This window comes from Pleurodeles waltl, chromosome 4_1 (genome assembly GCF_031143425.1).
Source record: "Pleurodeles waltl isolate 20211129_DDA chromosome 4_1, aPleWal1.hap1.20221129, whole genome shotgun sequence".
NCBI lineage: Eukaryota > Metazoa > Chordata > Amphibia > Caudata > Salamandridae > Pleurodeles > Pleurodeles waltl.
This window is the reverse complement of record NC_090442.1, coordinates 189,616,857-189,634,272: the sequence shown is the minus strand read 5'-3', so window position 1 is coordinate 189,634,272 and position 17,416 is coordinate 189,616,857. Positions and strand designations below refer to the sequence as shown.

General features: G+C 43.6%; 1 protein-coding gene across 21 annotated transcripts in view; it reads right to left on the bottom strand.

Annotated features, from left to right (window-relative positions):
- Positions 1–17,416, bottom strand: part of MICAL3 (microtubule associated monooxygenase, calponin and LIM domain containing 3) — a 1,349,174-nt gene that overhangs the window by 706,571 nt on the left and 625,187 nt on the right. For 13 of the 21 annotated variants that reach the window (XM_069228034.1, XM_069228033.1, XM_069228038.1 and 10 more), the window contains one exon: positions 13,163–13,273. The exons of the other annotated variants lie outside the window; for them this stretch is intronic. In XM_069228034.1, the coding sequence (XP_069084135.1) occupies positions 13,163–13,273 (111 nt within the window). The remainder of the gene's footprint in view (positions 1–13,162; positions 13,274–17,416) is intronic. 21 annotated transcript variants of the gene reach the window in all.

Here is a 17,416-nt window from a genome sequence, read left to right as displayed (position 1 = left end):
AGGTGTAGATGTACCAGCAAAGCAGTTTTTCTCAGCACCAGATCAGGAGCTGCTTTGATTTGATGAAAGAAAAGTCTGGAGCAAATAAATCTGATCTAAGAGGATATTTAGGGAAAGCTCGAGAGCTACAAGACGCACCCCTACAATTCAGTCTCTACAGCAGCACTATCTCTACACAGCCAATATGTGCTTGCCATTGTCAAAAGCCAGACACTTGAGACCAAAATTCAGCATTCATCAAATATATTTCCTGCAATATGCTGATGACATTGTAGTCAACAAAACTGGCTCCTGGCAGTCTTGCTGGTATCCCCAATGGCAGGCACTGGCCGAATACAATAATATAAGTTGGCTTGTTCTGAATAGTAATAAAAGAAAGATTGTAATTTCTGATGAGGCTACTGGAAAGTTGGCTCTACTTTTATATCAGTCACCTATAGACAATTACCTTGGGTTCTAGATGTGCAAGACTGGTTCAGGGTGATTCTATCTAACAACTATTAAGAACAAAATGTCATCATTGTCTTACGCTTTTTGGAGAATCAATGACAAGAAATGCAGCCCACTACAGAGCCTATCTTGTGAATGTTCAGAGGAAAGTTATTGTCTTCTCTGTCCTGTAATCAAGAAGTTTAATCATTGCAATAGCTTTAATTAACTAATGAAATAAAGATTGTGATTCCGTTCTGCAAAGACACATCTATATTTGTACACTGCCTAGGCAGTAACTGAAAATAATCCACTAATTAATTACATTTATGGAGAGCTATGCCGTGAATGAACATTGGCCAAGTGAAGTTACCAGCCATCAAAGTGGAACTGCAACTTTTAAGACGTTAAACAAGCCTATCTCCTTCACTTAGGTCCATACCGTGGCAGAACAGACCAATGCATGACCAGGGACATCACATTTTGAATGGTCTCAAATATCAAGAGGTGAGGAATATTCTACAATATCTACTGGTCAAAGGGAAAAGATACTCAAGAAATGTACTTGAGCTAAAAAAAAAATATATATATATGGATATTTTTGTCTCATCTGGAGCTATGCAATGAGGTGACATTAATGCAGCTTTTGCAATAAACCAGGGCTCTGATAGTAGCCTTCTGATTATGCCATGGCTCCTACTAAGTCATGGCTTGGATTCTAGGAAGGTTCTGATTAATGCACCTTTCCCAATATAGCGACTATGATCACACCAGGACTCTACTGAAATCAATTTTTTTAATATTCAAAAGCTCTTCATAAGCAGAAGGTTGGTTAAATAGCAAGATTTGATTAAGTAGGTTTTTGACGACAGATGAACTCTAAATATGGCAGCACATTCATTATGATGGAATTATGTTTATAGAAGAGTTCTTGATATATCATTGCTCTAATTATACCATTGCTCTTTCTTACTTTGGTTTTTGAGGAAGCGTCTTGTGAACTGCCCTTGTAAATTGACTTAAGGGTTTTCTAAACCGTTACTACAAATGAACTTGAGGTCCAGTACCTAGGTTGTAGACTGCTAACCACGGAGGTCTCCCCTTGACCACACAGAAAAATTATTTGGAAGATCACTTCAACTCACTGTACTAGTTTCCTTTTTTGCCATAGCAGTGAGCATACAGCAATCACTAAATCAATGACTGGGCATTTATATTTTAAATCTAGGCAAACTCTGCAAATCTTAGAGTCAAATTGTTCTAACCTATTTGTGCGTGTAAACTAGGCATGCACATGTAAATGTTACTTTTGCACTTTTGGATTTTATGTTACTGAACCTACTCACAGGAGCTGCAAGTAGGCTGTTGCACAGCTGGAATGCCCAGCAAGCTTGTGCGCACAAATTTGTATGGGTATTTATCAACTCCTCTCCATCCCACTTTCACCCTGAAAAGGTTTGGAAATCTGCTCATGACATGGGCAGGAGTAAAGCCTTTTCCACAGTGAGAACTGAAGTCTTAGTAGGGGAGTAGAGAGAGGATTTTCTCCATGATGGAAAGCTTTCCCTCAGAGAAGAGAAAAAAAAAAAAAAAAGAAATGCAAGTTTAAAGATATGAATTTGTACTTCTATGGCAGGGTTTTGCATAGGCAAATATTGATTTCTACATCAGCTTCAGCAAAAATTGAATTAAGAAATGCTTTGTGTATATATATGGAAAATGTAACTTACCCAGTGTACATCTGTTCATGGCATGAGACGCTGCAGATTCACATGCTGTGCATTATCCTGCCATCTAGTGTTGGGCTCGGAGTGTTACAAGTTGTTTTTCTTCGAAGAAGTCTTTTCGAGTCACGAGACCGAGGGACTCCTCCCTTTCGGCTCCATTGCGCATGGGCGTCGACTCCATCTTAGATTGTTTTCCCCGCAGAGGGTGCGGTAGGAGTTGAGTATATAGTAAAGGTGCCCATGCAATGGAGTAAGTATGTATGTACATAATGTGTCTAAAAAATAGTATATATTTACAAATTTACAAGTTTCAACAACTTATAACGGCTACAGGCTCCCGGGGAGGCGGGAGGGTGCATGTGAATCTGCAGCGTCTAATGCCACGAACAGATGTACACTGGGTAAGTGACATTTTCCGTTCGATGGCATGTGTAACTGCAGATACACATGCTGTGCATAGACTAGTAAGCAGTTATCTCCCCAAAAGCGGTGGCTTAGCCTGTAGGAGTTGAAGTTGTCTGAAATAATGTTCGTAATACAGCCTGTCCTACTGTGGCTTGTTGTGTTAACACATCTACACAGTAATGTTTTGTGAATGTATGAGGCGTAGACCATGTGGCTGCCTTACAGATTTCTGTCATAGGTATATTTCCTAGAAAGGCCATTGTGGCGCCTTTTTTCCTAGTGGAGTGCGCCTTTGGCGTAATAGGCAGATCTCTTTTTGCTTTAATATAGCAGGTTTGAATACATTTCACTATCCATCTGGCAATGCCTTGTTTGGATATTGGATTTCCTGCATGAGGTTTTTGGAAGGCTACAAACAATTGTTTTGTTTTGCGAAATTGTTTTGTTCTATCAATGTAATACATTAGTGCTCTTTTGATGTCTAATGTATGTAAGGCTCTTTCGGCTACTGAGTCTGGTTGTGGAAAAAAGACTGGGAGTTCCACTGTTTGGTTTAGGTGGAACGGTGATATGACTTTTGGTAAGAACTTTGGATTTGTACGGAGCACCACTTTATGTTTATGTATTTGTATAAAGGGTTCTTGTCTAGTGAATGCTTGTATTTCGCTTACCCTTCTAAGAGATGTGATAGCTACTAGGAAAGCTACTTTCCAGGTTAAGTATTGCATGTCACAAGAGTGCATGGGTTCAAATGGTGGACCCATGAGTCTTGTTAATACAATATTGAGGTTCCACGAGGGAACTGGTGGTGTTCTTGGGGGTATGATTCTTTTTAAACCCTCCATAAATGCTTTGATGACTTGGATTCTAAAGAGTGATGTTGAATGTGTAATCTGCAGGTAAGCAGATATTGCTGCGAGATGTATTTTGATAGAAGAAAATGCTAGGTTTGATTTTTGTAAGTGTAATAAATAGCCTACTATGTTTTTTGCAGAAGCATGTAGTGGTTGAATTAGATTATTATGGCAATAATAAACAAATCTTTTCCATTTGTTTGCGTAACAATGTCTTGTAGTAGGTGTTCTAGCTTGTTTAATGACCTCCATACATTCTTGTGTAAGGTCTAAATGTCCAAATTCTAAGACTTCAGGATCCAGATTGAGCGATGCTGGATTCGGGTGTCTGATCTGTTTGTGTTGAGTTAACAGATCTGGTCTGTTTGGTAGTTTGATTTGAGGTACTACCGATAGGTCTAGTAGTGTTGTATACCATGGCTGACGGGCCCAGGTTGGTGCTATTAATATCAGTTTGAGTTTGTTGTGACTCAATTTGTTTATTAGATAAGGAAGGAGTGAGAGAGGGGGAAAAGTGTAAGCAATTATACCTGACCAACTCATCCATAACGCATTGCCCTTGGACTGAGGGTGTGGATACCTGGACGCAAAGTTTTGGCATTTCGCGTTTTCTTTTGTTGCGAATAGGTCTATTTGTGGTGTTCCCCAGCTTCGAAAGTAAGTTTGTAGTATCTGGGGATGAATTTCCCATTTGTGTGTTTGTTGGTGATCTCGACTGAGATTGTCGGCTAACTGGATTGGAATCCCTGGGATGTACTGTGCTATTAGGCGAATGTGATTGTGAATCGCCCAATGCCAAATCTTTTGTGCTAAGAGACACAGTTGTGATGAGTGTGTCCCACCCTGTTTGTTTAGGTAATACATTGTTGTCATGTTGTCTGTTTTGACAAGAATGTGTTTGTGGGCTATTAGCGGTTGAAATGCTTTCAATGCTAGAAACACTGCTAACAGCTCTAAATGATTTATATGCAGTTGCCTTTGTTGAACATCCCATTGTCCCTGTATGCTGTGCTGGTTGAGGTGTGCTCCCCACCCTATCATGGAAGCATCTGTTGTGATCACGTATTGAGGCACTGGGTCTTGGAATGGCCGCCCTTGGTTTAAATTTATAGGATTCCACCATTGAAGCGAGGAATGTGTTTGACGGTCTACCAACACTAGATCTTGAAGTTGACCCTGTGCTTGTGTCCATTGTGTTGCTAGGCATTGTTGTAGGGACGCATGTGTAATCTTGCGTTTGGGACAATGGCTATGCATGAAGACATCATGCCTAGAAGTTTCATTACAAACCTTACTTGGTAGTGTTGGTTTGGGTGCATGTTTAGTATTACATTTTGAAAGGCTTGTATCCTTTGTGGACTTGGAGTGGCAATCCCTTTTTGTGTGTTGATTGAACCCTAGTTTGTGAAGGGTTTCTATGACGTAGTTTGTGTGTCGCAGACACTGTTGCTGAGTGCTGGTTTTTATTAACCAATCGTCTAAGTAAGGGAATACATGCATGTGCTGTCTCCTGATGTGAGCAGCTACTACTGCAAGACATTTTGTGAATACCCTTGGGGCTGTTGTTATGCCGAACGGTAACACTTTGAATTGGTAATGTACGCCTTGGATTACGTACCTCAAGTATTTCCTGTGGGAAGGATGTATGGGTATGTGGAAATAAGCATCCTTGAGATCTAATGTTGAAATGTAGTCCTGTTGTTTGAGCAAGGGAATCACGTCTTGAAGTGTCACCACGTGAAAGTGATCTGATGTAAAGGTTTAGTGTTCTGAGGTCTAATATGGGTCTCAGTGTTTTGTCCTTTTTTGGAATTAGGAAATACAGGGAGTAAACACATGTTCCTTTTTGATGGTTGGGTACTAGTTCTATTGCTTCTTTTTGTAACAATGCTTGGACTTCTAGTTGCAACAGATCTAAGTGTTGTTTGGACATGTTGTGTGCTCTTGGAGGCCCATCTGGTGGTAAATGTAGGAATTCTATGCAATAGCCATGTTGGATAATGGCTAGGACCCACGCGTCCGTAGTTATGTGTTCCCAGTTGTGGTAATAATGTGTGAGTCCCCCCCCCACTGGTGTTGTGTGGTGGGGGCTTTTGACGTTGAAGTCACTGTTTGGTTTGTGGGGTTTTTGGGCTCTGGAATTTCCCTCTTGTTTTAGGGAACTGTCCACCACTATATTGTCCTCGAAATCCTCCCCTCTGATATTGGCCCTGATATGTGGGTCTGACTTGTGAGGTGGAGGGCTCTGTGGTTTGGGCCCGAAACCCCCCTCTAAAGTGTGGTTTCCTAAAAGTGCCTCTGCTCTGTGGTGAGTAGAGCACGCCCATGGCCTTTGCCGTGTCTTTCTTCAGTTTTTCTATCGCTGTATCCACCTCCGGCCCAAACAATTGTTGTTCGTTAAAAGGCAAATTCAGCACAGCCTGCTGGATTTCTGGCTTAAATCCGGAGGTCCGAAACCACGCGTCTTCGAATGGTTACTGCCGTGTTTACTATCCTGGCCGCCGTATCTGCCGAGTCCATAGCCGACCTTATTTGGTTGTTGGAGATAGTTTGGCCCTCCTCGACAACCTGTTGGTCACGTTTTTGGAACTCCTTGGGAAGGTGTTGGATGAGATGTTGCATTTCATCCCAATGTGCCCCGTCGTATCTTGCCAGTAGGGCTTGTGAATTGGCAATTCGCCATTGATTGGCTGCCTGTGCGGCCACTCTCTTGCCTGCTGCATCGAATTTCCGACTTTCCTTGTCGGGCGGTGGTGCGTCTCCAGAAGTTTGCGAGTTTGCCCTTTTCTGGGTTGCTCCTACTACCACTGAATCAGGAGTTAACTGTTGTGTGATGTACACAGGGTCCGTAGGGGGAGGTTTATATTTCTTCTCCACCCTAGGTGTGATGGCTCTGCTTTTGACTGGGTCCTGAAACACCTGTTTGGCGTGTTTTAACATGCCTGGTAACATTGGCAAACTTTGGTATTGGCTGTGCGTAGATGACAGGGTGTTGAACAAGAAGTCATCTTCTATGGGCTCTGCATGCAATGCTACATTATGAAAAGTAGCTGCCCTGGAAACCACCTGCATGTAAGCAGTACTGTCCTCAGGTGGTGATGGCCTTGCCGGGTAGCAATCCGGACTATTATCTGAGACCGGTGCATCATACAAATCCCATGCATCCGGGTCATCTTGGCTCATCCCTGTGTGCGTTGGTGACTGCATCATTGGGGGTGTTGCTACTGGTGACAGATGTGGCGAGTGCAGTGGCGATGGCTGTGGAGAAAACTGTGGTGGTGTTTTTTCTTTAGCCTCTTTTGCTTTTGGCTGCATTTCCGCCTCTTGGAATGCGAGCTTCCGCTTCATTTTTATTGGAGGAAGAGTTCCGATTTTCCCTGTGTCTTTTTCTATATGGAGCCTCCTCTGGGTATGGTCTGGCGCTCCCATGCCCAGTTCTTGTTCAAATCTGTGGCCTTGTAATTGTGTGGAAAGGCCTTGTTCGTCTGTATAGGAGCTGTGTTTCGGCTCCGAGGCTGCATGTTTCGGCACCGAAAACTTTTCTGCAGTCTTCTTCGGCTCAGAGGAAACCTTTTTGGCTTTCGGGGTGTCGACCTCTCGGTGCCGAGTCTGGTCGGAGCCGGTATCTCGGTGCCGAGTCTGTTCGGAGCCGTTATCTCGACCGGAGTCGGATGTCTTCGGCTGCTGGGAGGCCTTTTTCGATGCCGATGTTTGGTCACTGTGTTTTCGGGTTCAGCCATGGCCTGTGGCGGTGGCGTCCCCTTGGCCTTCATTATTTTCGAATGAGTTTTGCCCGGGGCTGTTTTACTCATAGTTTGCTGCTTTTTCGGCTGCTCACTCTCGGACTCGTCCGACTCCGAATCTGGAATGGAGAATCTCTCCTCTTCTTCGACATCGGTGTGACCGGCCGGTGTCAACGCCATCTGAAGTCTTCTAGCTCTTCGATCCCGCAGTGTTTTCTTGGATCGAAATGCCCAACAGGCCTCGCAAGTATCCTCTTTGTGTTCAGGGGACAAACACAGATTACAGACCAAGTGTTGGTCTGTATAAGGATACTTAGCGTGGCAGTTGGGGCAGAAGCGGAAGGGGGTCCGGTCCATGAGTTTTGAAGATGGACGCGGTCGGGCCGACCAGGCCCCGCCGAGGAGTGGAAGCCCCGAAGGGCCGCCGGAGCTCTTCTTTCTCCGGTGTCGATGTGCTAGCACTAACCCGGTACCGAGCGCAAACAATACCGTCAAATTTTCCGATGGATAACTATTTTTTCCAAACCGAAATACGGAGCGAAGAGGAACACGTCCGAACCCGATGGCGGAAAGAAAACAATCTAAGATGGAGTCGACGCCCATGCGCAATGGAGCCGAAAGGGAGAAGTCCCTCGGTCTTGTGACTCGAAAAGACTTCTTCGAAGAAAAACAACTTGTAACACTCCGAGCCCAACACTAGATGGCAGGATAATGCACAGCATGTGTATCTTCAGCTACACATGCCATCGAACATATATATATATATATGTATAGATATATATATCATTCTTGGAGTATTACAAATTGCCTGAAAATTGTTACATCTTGCAATACTGCACGTATTTGTATTGGAACAAATGTTAGCAATGCAAGCTGAGCTTTCTCCTCACAATTATTTCCTCTGGGCCCAACTGTAAAAGCTTCACACAAATATATGAACCATATATACTATTTTTAACATCTTCCACCTTGGAAGCAAAGCCTAGTAGCAGACATCCTTCTTTCCCCGTAACCACACTGAAGCACTGTAAAATAACAGCCAAAGGGTTTGTGCTGCAGGGGGTTGAGACAACTGTTACAAAGGGAAAAAATAATCATTAAGGTTTGTTGCTCTTGAACACAAACTGAGACTTGATGTCCTTGAACCCAAACAAGGTCTTGTGTGTCAGGCAACAGTAATTCTAAACCCCTGCAATATTCCATCTATATATTTTTGTAATATCTCGGACTAGCTTGAGGAGAAGCACCTGCTGATGAGATCCTCTCTATTTTCAATCCTCACTATGTGAAAGACCAGTAAACAATATCCTGTTGCTATTCCCAGCCAGCCAAATCTATCCATTAGTACAGAGTGAAATCTACATTGTGTGGATGTAGAAGAGGGCTGTGGTGTGGTTTGTGTGGAATATAACTAACCTGGGCCTCAGTACCACAAGAAAACCTTCAATATCAAGATGGTATTCAGCTACAATGCATTTATGCCCAAAAGGCAACAATGGAGAGTCTGCTGCGCTAATCAGGTAACCTGCCCTGCAATGTGTCATCCAAATGTGCTTCCCCAAGCTAGTGGTGGCAGCAAGCTGAAAATGATATTCCAAGGTTGAAACCATTGATGAGTGGACCGGGAGGAGCTTGGCTGCTCTTCCAGACGATCACTGTACTGCAGTGTGTGTAAGTGAAGGATACACGTGCAGCTTGGCAAGGCTTACCACCTGAATGAATCCACTGAACAAATCCATTCTTTGACCTGTACAGCTGCCAGACAATATGACAAAAGTAGCATCTTTAACTGTTATGCAGTGGGAGGAACTAGTTAAGAGGAAGGGGCAGACTCGCCTCCTTGTTTTCCTTATAAGGAAGTAGTGGGAGTATCGCTGACCCCTATATGCAGGGAGACTGGACCAGTAGTTCCTAAAAAGTGGTGGCGCTAACTCCTACAAACGTTCCTAGGGTTCTTACTGTAGCAGAGGTGGCTTGAAAGGAAGAGGCTGCATCAACTGAACGCTGGTCTTTTACCATTTTACCACAAAGAGGGCCCATGAATCATTGGTTATCTTGGTCCTGTGGTGGTAGAAGAGGCAAAACCTTTTCTCCACTAGCATGTATTGGGAACCGTGAGCTGGTGCTGAAAAAAAGGCTGCTGGTAAAAGAAGAAATCACTAAATCAATTGGGGCGGGGTAATTGAGCTTCTGTCTCTCCCTACTCTTCCCCACCCCACCCTCATTGAACAAATGTTTTTTCTTCACCTGCTTGCTTTATGAGCAAGACTAGGAGCTATGTGGCGGTGTTAAGCTTGAATGAAATTCAAGTTATGAAAGACTGGAAGGCCTTCACCAGCTAGAAGAGAGCAAAAGGAGATCTGGCATTTAGTGACTGGGTCCCATTTGACTGGCTGTGATCATGCTTGCTTTGTGTATTGCTGGGGGACCTATTCAGCACTAGGATCAATGATCAAACAGGTTCTTCTCCGATGAGCCCCAGCAGCGAGACATCCACCCACCACTACCACCAATAGAGCTGAGGATTCTAGAATACAAAGCCTGAAGTCCCTGGAGGCCCAGTTCTTCATTTTGTATGTTTTGCAAACTACAGGCTTAAAAGATGCTTCTTCCACACCTATTAAAAATGCTGGAAGACTCTGGGCTCTATGGAAAGACCTGGTCTCAGAAGGGGTGCATTTGTAGCAAACAAGTACTATCCACATTCTTTAGTGCAGATGCCAATGTCGGCTTAAAAAAAAAAAAAAAAAATAAGGAGGTGATGGAAGGAGTGCCTGAATTAATCTCAGCCACAGGTGATCACTTGTGACCACACCATAGACCACTGTCTTTTATTCACCATGCCACTCTAGACAGAGACAAGAGATGTACAAATTATTTGTGGTCCTGCCACAATAAAAATAGTTTAGACTTGGTAGGCAAACATCAGTCTGTTTGTGTCTGTATCCCGGTACAGAGGGGACCAGGTCAGGCATTACATGCTAGATTGTTCCTACTGAAGAAGGACCAAGGTAAATGTGCAAATCGCTGGTTTGAAGTTAAGGTGGGATACTGGGCAAAACAATGATGCACTGGGATAGAGTCTGAGTAATTATCAGTCACTGAGATGAATTGAAGCACTTTTCTGTTTTCAATCAGTGTTGCCGCTGACTGCACCCCCAATGCGATTTACCATGGCTTTTATAGCAACATTTAGTTAAATGCCAGTCCTCCTGGTCACCAGTACCACTCACAAGGACAGCGTTCGCAGTGAGCATGTTAGTCTCCCAAGTTCGACCTCTTGCACTGGGGGGAAGAGGGGGAAGGGAAGTGGGGGAAGAGGGGGAGAGGAAGGGGGAAAAGGGGGAGGGGGAAGAGGGGTAGGGGGGAAGGGGAAGGGGAAGAGGGGGAGGGGAGGGGGAAGAGGGGGAGGGGAGGAGTAAGGGGGAAGAGGGAGAGGGGGAGGGAGAGGGGAAGAGGGGAGGGTGGAAGGAGGGAAGGGGGGAAGAAGGGGAGGAGGGAAGGGGGGAAGAGGGGGAGGGGAAGGAGGGGGAAGAGGGGGAGGGGAAGGAGGGGGAAGAGGGGGAGGGCGGGTTGGAAGCCTTGAAAGTTGTTCCACAGGCATGGTCTATCCCAGAATGTTCAAGGAAGTGAGAGAGGTTGGGCTGGTACTTGGATCGAAATTGGGAGCACAGGATGAATCAGGGGCACAGATAACGAAGGCTGATCCTCACGCCTCCAATGCAGCTCCAAGAGATTCTAGTGCAGCTTATGACTTTGCAAGCGCTGTAAATTGATTTTTGGTAGAGGAACAACAGTGTCTATTTGATTTTCACCTTTGCATCTAGGAAGGTGTGTGAAGAAAGGGTGAAGGACCATATGACAGTCAATTCTGAAAATACACCAACAGAAGACTAGGAGTGGTGTGGCATCTCCTACATGTTGCTCCTAATCCAAAGGTCCATATACATTGGAACTGTTCTCTGTGGAGTTCACATACTACTCCAGAAAGAGAATGTAGCAGAGCACGGCATACTAGAGATGGACGCATACCAGGCTTGGCTGGTGAGTGAGACACTGCACAGGAGATCCTGGTGCAAAATCCTACTACTCCAGGAAGTGAACTGTCAAGGTAGGCAGAAGAATCACAAACTTCTGGGTATGATGTGACTTCAGCATCGAAGTGACCTACCAGCTGGATTGGAGTCTGACTTACAGGGAAACTAATGTGACAGGAGCTGGAGTTTTGCGGGCTTTGCTTCTTTCTTGGGTCTTCAGTTCTTCAGGATGGTCAAAACATAGTGACAGGCTTATTTCATGTATTTTATCCTGTAATATGGTTCACCACTGTCTCCCTGAAAGAAAATGTATTTCTGAACAGTCACTGGCACAACCCAGGAGGTTAGGTGGAATTGCAACATACTACTTTCACCTTTGTGGAAACTGCTAGCATCACTTGCAAAGGACTGTAAAGGTGGAACCACCGTGTTTCTGAGAAAGGGTTTATGGTCAGGGTTCTTCGTCAGAGTTCTCCATTGGTAGAGAGAGTGCTCAGTAACACAGTATACAAGACACTATTTATTTAACACATGACCTTTTCTAGGTCATGAAATCCAAAGTCTTTTGGGATCAGTGTTTGATGAAGACCAGCCTTGATCAGCCTCCTAGTCAGATGAGAAGTTTCAGTTGGTAATGTGTGGCAGTTGCACAAGGCTAAGCAAAGTTCCAAACAAAGTTCATTACTATTAGTTCATCAGTAAGAGGTTAATGATGCCAAGGTTGAGATAAGCATGGTTGATTGCTTGTCTTCAACCTATGCTACACATGACTTTTGTTCTCCAGGTCAAAAAAGGGCAAAATGAATCAGTTTTGGGGGGTATGAAATGACAAATTAATAACCAACATCATCTAACAATTATACCCAATTCAGAGCAGCCAGTAGATGAAATAGTACTATTCAGTGGTCTTGATCATTCCTCCTTTTATTAAGCCTAATTCTTGGAGAACACAAAAGGTGGAGCTTTAAAGAAATGTGTTACATTTATGGCTTTCCCTACTGAAGTCGTATCAGAACTCTCAAAAGGAACTCAAATGGGGTGCAGGCTCAATAGCTTTTTACAACATCCAGGCATTGGTGGAGACCAAAAACCACAAACTACTGGATATAAATAACTCTCTAATAGGATGAGTTGATGTATGCATTTACACAAACTCAAATGGACTATATGCAGGCAGAGATCTCATTTACCCACACAGAGGCCAGAATAGTCTTAGTCCGATACACCAAGTGTGGTGCCTAGGATCTGTAAATACCTACATAATCACCTCTGTAAAGCACAATGTTCAGAGCTGACAATGTTCAAGACACACTTCTTGGCCATCGAGCATAAAATTATTCTATGGTCTTATACCTTACCAAACATTTATTGCCCACGATTTCAACTCAGTGGGATAGTTAATAATGATATATTAAAATTCAATATAACACTGGAACTAGCTATTGCTTCCTTTCAAAATCAATCCAAGAGCCATTGTGGGGTTTGCAAACCGTTCTTGTTAGAGCAGAGAAGACCATGAATGCTGCAGTGCATCAAAGCAAACATGTTAAGTGCATGCATTCACAAAGAAAAACTACAAATGTTATCTTGATTTTACATGCAGTGCAGTGAAGGATGTCCCACAGACGATTTTGATTGTCTCATCCCTGCAATAAAATAGCTGGCAAGTAGCCACATGCTATGTGCACCAACCAGTCAACCACAACTTTTTAACCAACGGCATGCTGAATACTGAGACTTGCAGAGCCATATCTCTAATTGCAAAGTAAAACTTCAAGACCCACAATGTAAAATGCTGTTGGCTGCAAAGTCAAGGCTGGGTGAAGAGAACATAACATGGAGCCACTTGCTAGCATGGTAGACTTGAAGCACCAAAAGGTGAAAATGAAGGGAAGAGACAAGAGAATCTAGTTGTTGCCCACCTCATCTCAGCATATGCACATGTTCTAGTGTGGGGATCATGCTACCTGTCGGAGGGAGGAGTCAGATGAGGGGGAAGAAGGGCGCTCGGAGGAGCGTAGACTTTGGGACTGCTGCCACTGGTCAAGATAAAATCGGCGAGAAGGCTCTGCCTCAGACTACAAAGAAACATTAAGAAAGCAAAATATTCAGACATACTTAAAACAAATGTAACATACCCCAAGTACCTAGTCTCTGAAACTGAGGATAAATAATGTCACAATAGGTTCAAATCTCATTCAATTAGAGATGCATTGCATTTTGCTCAGAAAGTAACAAGAAACTGAAGAAAAGTAAATTGTGACAGAGAGCCTGAAATTGCCCTGTAGAATCACAGTAATAATGGTAAACGAGCTAAGATACTCAAGTAGGTTTAAAAACAGGTCTGTAAACATTGGCCAACCATGCCCAAGTAGGTTCAGAGTTTTCCAGTCAAGCTGGATACGGGATTCTGCTTGAGTGAGAAGACAGGACTGCAGTAAACCATGGACGACCCAAGCAGAATATGCAGTAAAGTATACAGTAATTAAGAGAATGGCTAGGTAAAATGAATAAGGAAAGCTAGGCTAGATAAAGATAGTTTTGACACACATACATATAATTGATGAAGATGGATAGATGCGAAAATAAGATGTACAAACAGATAATACATCAAAAGAAAATGACAAGTCAGAAACAAAAGATTCTTATTACCAAACATCCTTGTGGTCTGCAGGGAAGGTATGCTGCTTTGAAAACCGCAACCAAAACTTGGAGCTTGTCATCCAAATAATAGGTGCCCTCTTTCACTTACCAATACTCTATACATGAAAAACATTCCTCCCCTTCCCCAATTACAGCAAAGTATTTTGCATTGTCTTATACATCCTGTAGTAAAATAATACTACATAGTGTCATTTAAACAAACTGGAGTTGGGAGCTATGCAGGCAAGAAGCCAGGGCGGTTGATGCGCAGACTGCTTGCAAATGCCAAGCAATGATATTTCCTTCCTTTACGAGGTGAAGAGACCTTTTGTCAGAACAACTATAACAATAATGAAACAGAAAGTTATCCAATTGGAGTTAAGAATGCAAACTTGCAAAAGGATCTGCAGTACCTGCATGCATTGTACGTAGAAATATTATGGAGGCCATAACGCCCAATGATGTAACTGCTCTGGACGTCTCATGATTCTTATAAAAAAATCTCAATAATCGTGACCAAACATTTTCAAATCGTTACTTGGCAGGAGGTGGAGGACTGCTGGAATACCAACTGCATCCACATAATTGTAGACAAACAGGTGTGAAATGGTCCTGAATTTCTCACAATAAATATACGTAACGGGAAAATCTTGCACGCACATCCACATTTTTGTAGGAGTAGTTGACAATTTTTTTTACAGTTCTAACTTATTTTCTCACAATAAGTGAGGTATTTTAAACATTAGTAGCAGATTAAACATTCGTTTTATGTTATCAAAAGTAACTCAGACATTGCAATAAAGTTAAGCTGTCATCATTAAAACACGAATCGTTTTCAGCAACTTTAGTCAAAGTTCAGTCGCAGACATCACTATGGTCTTGTGACCACCTAGAAACTCCAAACCCCCACATACTTCAAAAAGGGTGCACCCAGGCCTTTGAATACAGCACTCGTTCGTTCAATGGTCTATCTATAACATCTTATACTTGGTTACAGGGGGGGGGGACTAGGGCTGTACTCTGGGTCCACCAAGAAAAATGAAAGACCATTTTTGAGGAAAACACATTTAAAATGTCTTTTAAAATATCCAATGAGACATCTATGGAAGCAGCCAAGCTTTAAAGACTGCATAAAGTTACACGTAACAGTACTATTTAGAGGCTAAGGCAATGTATATTTCTCCCTCCTGATGAAACTCAGATTAAATCTGGAGTACGTTAGGTGGACACAGGGAAAAACTACAATCCTCTCCAAAGGTTGGTTCTGACTTCACCTGATTCACAGTCATTCGTGGAGACCACAGCCTATTACTCCTAGAGTCAGGCAGCAGCTGTGTGAACAAGGAGCAGGAGAACGGTCTTAAGAGTACAAGATCAGGCAATAGCTATGTGTGTCTGTCCTAGGACGACTTAAATCAACAACAATTTTTCCCCTTCATGAGTCTGCTGAAGGCTGCTTTAGTGACCGAATGGGGCAACTAAAGCACAAGAATCAGCAAGACGAGTGCTGCTCAGAATGCTACACAGGAAGTATGCAGATTAAATAGTGCAAACTCGTCAATACAGACTGCGTATGATAAAACTTGGTAGAACAGGAATGTGAGGCAGCTCCTGCAACAAAGCTTTTTGCTTACACAAACTTGTCAGTACAAAGGCTCGATGATTTTGAAGAATTTTTAATCATAAAAAAAAGTTGAACTTTAAAGCAATGAAATCAGATTTGCCTGATTTACTGCGATGTCTATAGATCAAAGGTTTATGCAATAGTTGTTTGAATAAGGACTTCATGAGCAGACAGTATTCTGATGGTGAAGCCACTATGAAAGACCTCTTGGTTAGAGCTCTTGAAATTGCGAAGGGCTAAAAGCGAGCAACTTGAGGGTTTTTGACTGATTGCAATCCATAAACAGGCATTCTTCAAGTCAATTAATCAATGAGGTGGGGTGTGATGGGTGCTCTGCGTTCCAGGTGGTCTGGAGTCTTTGTATGAAATGCTTTGTAATGCCGGTGTAGTTTGAGTTGCATAGTCTAGTCTGCTGGTGATGAGGGTCTGGGTGACCTTGCATCTGGTGTCAGTGAGGAGCCAATGGATTTTTTTGTGGAGTGTACGTATGATAAAGAAGCAGGAGAAGGTGACGCCATTCACTTGTTTGGCCATCGTGAGAGTCATCCAAGATCATACCAAGGTTTTTGGTACGGCCATTGGGGTGTGAGTCCCAGATCCGTTGGCCACCAGTAGGAATTTCATGGAGAGCTCTTGTTCCCGAAGGTCAGGACTTCAGTTTGATCCATGTTGAGTTTTAGGCAGTTCTGCTTCATCTTGTTTGACATGTTAGACATGCAGTTGGTGACGTTGGTCCTGGTGGTGTGGTTGTTGTCTGTGAGGAGAGGATGAACTGGGTGTCATCTGCGTAGGAAAATGTGGATTCCCTGGAATCTTATGGTTTTGGTGATCGGCACTGTGTAGACGTGGAAGAGCTTAGGGCTCAGTGACGTTCCTTGAGAGACTCTACAGATGAGGTTCAGAAGTGTAGTACGGGAGCTTCACTCGCTGAGTCCTGTCACAGACAAAAAGAGGTCAGCCATCTAAGGGGTGGGTCCATGTACTGTGCAGTCTTGTGATGAGGTTGCTGTAGGGGACGGTGTTGAAGGCTGCGGAGAGCTGTAGTAGTATGCATGCTGCAGTTTCCCCTTTGTCAATGATGGTCCTGATGTCGTCAGTTACTGTGATGAGTAGTTTCCGTGCTGTGGTTGCCGCAGAATCCAGACTGCGAGATGTCTAGTAGGTGGGGGTGTTCGAAATGGCTGGAGAGTTGTTTGTTCATAACTTTCATCACAACTTTGGATAGGAAGGGCAGAAGTGAGATGGGTCTGGAGTTGCTGAGCTCTTTTGATTCCGTCATGGAATTTTTCAGAAGAGCTGTAATTTCTGACTGTTACCAGTTGTCTGGAAAGATTCCACTTTGGATGGAGGTGATGATGGTGGTGAGATGGGAGCTGATTAAAGTTCCTTCAATGTTGTAGTTATGGTGGGGCAAGGGTCAGTGGTGGGGGGGGCCCCCCCGGAGTGGACTGTTCTCATGATTACCGCAGTGTCTTCTGGGGTGAGATGTTTCCAGTTTGTGATCTGGTGGTCTGACTTGGTGGTGGTAGACAGCTGGTTGTCTTGCGTTGGGGGTCGAAGTTGCCATAGATATTGAGAATTTTGTGGTGAAAGAAATCAGAGAGGTTGTTGCAGAGGTCTGGTGAAAAGTTGATTAGGTTGGCGGAAGCTGGGGGTTGGAAAATTCTTTGAAGATGTTAAAGAGCGCTTTGCAGTTGTTGGAGCAGTTTTCCAGTCTGAAAGCTAGGGCTGTTTTTCTTACACACGCATTACCTAGTGGCCTTCTGGTAGAACAAACATTCCCCGTATTACATACCCACTATACCCATACCATTATTCTGGCATATCAATCTCCTTCTGGGACCGCACTATTGACTTTCCTAGTAGGTCACACATCCTCAAACCGTTTGCAGTGGTCCCTTGGCCCACTTGTGTACGCCCAAAGAAACTTTGTTTAAAAATTCACAAAGGGCAA